The 1,412-nt window shown below is 51.1% G+C and overlaps 1 protein-coding gene across 1 annotated transcript; it reads left to right on the forward strand.

The window, feature by feature from the left end:
• The first annotated feature begins 618 nt into the window (after positions 1–618).
• LOC130501925 (uncharacterized) lies at positions 619–990 on the forward strand. Its single transcript, XM_056996737.1, has one exon. It carries the CDS (start codon positions 619–621, stop codon positions 988–990), a length of 372 nt encoding a protein of 123 aa, XP_056852717.1.
• Positions 991–1,412: the final 422 nt, after the last annotated feature.

A 1,412-nucleotide genomic window follows, 5' to 3' on the forward strand; every position in this document is an offset into this window, starting at 1 on the left:
ACTTCTTCAAGAAGTTCAGAACCTAAAAGAGCGGCTCGGGGAACATTCCAAACAACTGCAACAAAGATCCGAGAAGCTAGATGCGACGGAGGCCGAGAACCTTGTTCTCTGAGAGGAGAACCAAGCTCAAAACAAAACCGGTCTCAAGCGTAAGAGATTCCGAGCTAGGGTTCGTCCCATGGCACTCAACACTCCTCACGACGATGGCGAAGCACCTGACCGACCTGATGCCGCGACTCAAGAACCCGATAGTCGCGAGACCGCTCGAGGGATGCCCCGGGTGAAAGTGGATAGGGATTCAGACACTGAATACGAAGAATATTCACCCGACGATCCCCTGATCTCATACCCAACGCTAGCCGCCTATCTAGACAAGGCGATCTCCGAAAGATTCGGTACCATCCAGTCCATGGTAGAGAGAATCCCAGGAGTAGCCCTGTCTTTCCGAAGAAGCCATCATGGGTCTTACTCCGAAACGCCCTTCGTTGGAGATGCCGCGCAAGTTCTTCTTCCCAAGCGTGAAGTCATATGAAGGCACAAGAGACCCTGACAACCACGTTGCTCATTCAAACAACACATGCTAGCCGTAGCAATCCTTAGAGGAGTAAGGAAACTACCATGTGTAAAGGATTCGGGTCTACTCTGACCGGTCCTGCTCTCCAAAGGTACATCAATCTCTCAATCAAGTCCATCAAGTCCTTTGCGGACCTTAGCGATCAATTCGTGGAGCAATTCGCCAGCAACCGCAACTTAGAGAAGACCTCAGACGATCTTTATGAGGTCCTTCAACACAGGAGCGAGCCCTTGCGTTCATACATAGCACCTTTCTACCAGGAAAAGGTGGCTATTCCCGAATGTAACGCTGACACGGCCATCTCGGCCTTCAAGAGAGGCCTACTCATGGAAGGAGAACTCTACAAAGACCTAACAAAGTATAAGGGAAGGTCAATGGAAGACGTACTATCTCGAGCTTGGGCCCAAGTGAGATGAGCAGAAGATGTCGCCAGCAGAACCAAGCCCTACCCGAAGCACGACCAGAAACCCTCAAAGCTAACGAGGAGTGATCGTGACGAGGCCATCCACCCTAGGCCTGCGAAGGATACCAGTAATCCAAGCAGGGGCAGGTATCTGAACCGTCGTCTACCTAGGTCTGAAGGGATGATGGTATCCACATGGCCTGATATCTCTCACCTTGCGATAATGACGACGGAGCTGATCAGTGTCTTACGGAAAATGGGTCCACAAGTCAAATGGCCCTTAAAGATGAAGGCCTCGGATGCGAACCGCAATCCCAAACGATGGTGCAATTTCCATAACGATCATGGCCACATCACGGAGGAATGCATAGCCCTGAAGCAGGAAGTTGCTGAGCTCCTCAAGAAGGGCCACCTACGAGAGTTCCTCTTAGACAT

The sequence above is a fragment of the Raphanus sativus genome, unplaced genomic scaffold (genome assembly GCF_000801105.2).
Source record: "Raphanus sativus cultivar WK10039 unplaced genomic scaffold, ASM80110v3 Scaffold0333, whole genome shotgun sequence".
In the NCBI taxonomy this organism is placed as follows: Eukaryota; Viridiplantae; Streptophyta; class Magnoliopsida; order Brassicales; family Brassicaceae; genus Raphanus; species Raphanus sativus.

Coding starts and splice junctions, on each gene's coding strand:
- LOC130501925 (XM_056996737.1), top strand. CDS start 619: ATGTGTAAAGGATTCGGGTCTACTCTGACCGGTCCTGCTCTCCAAAGG.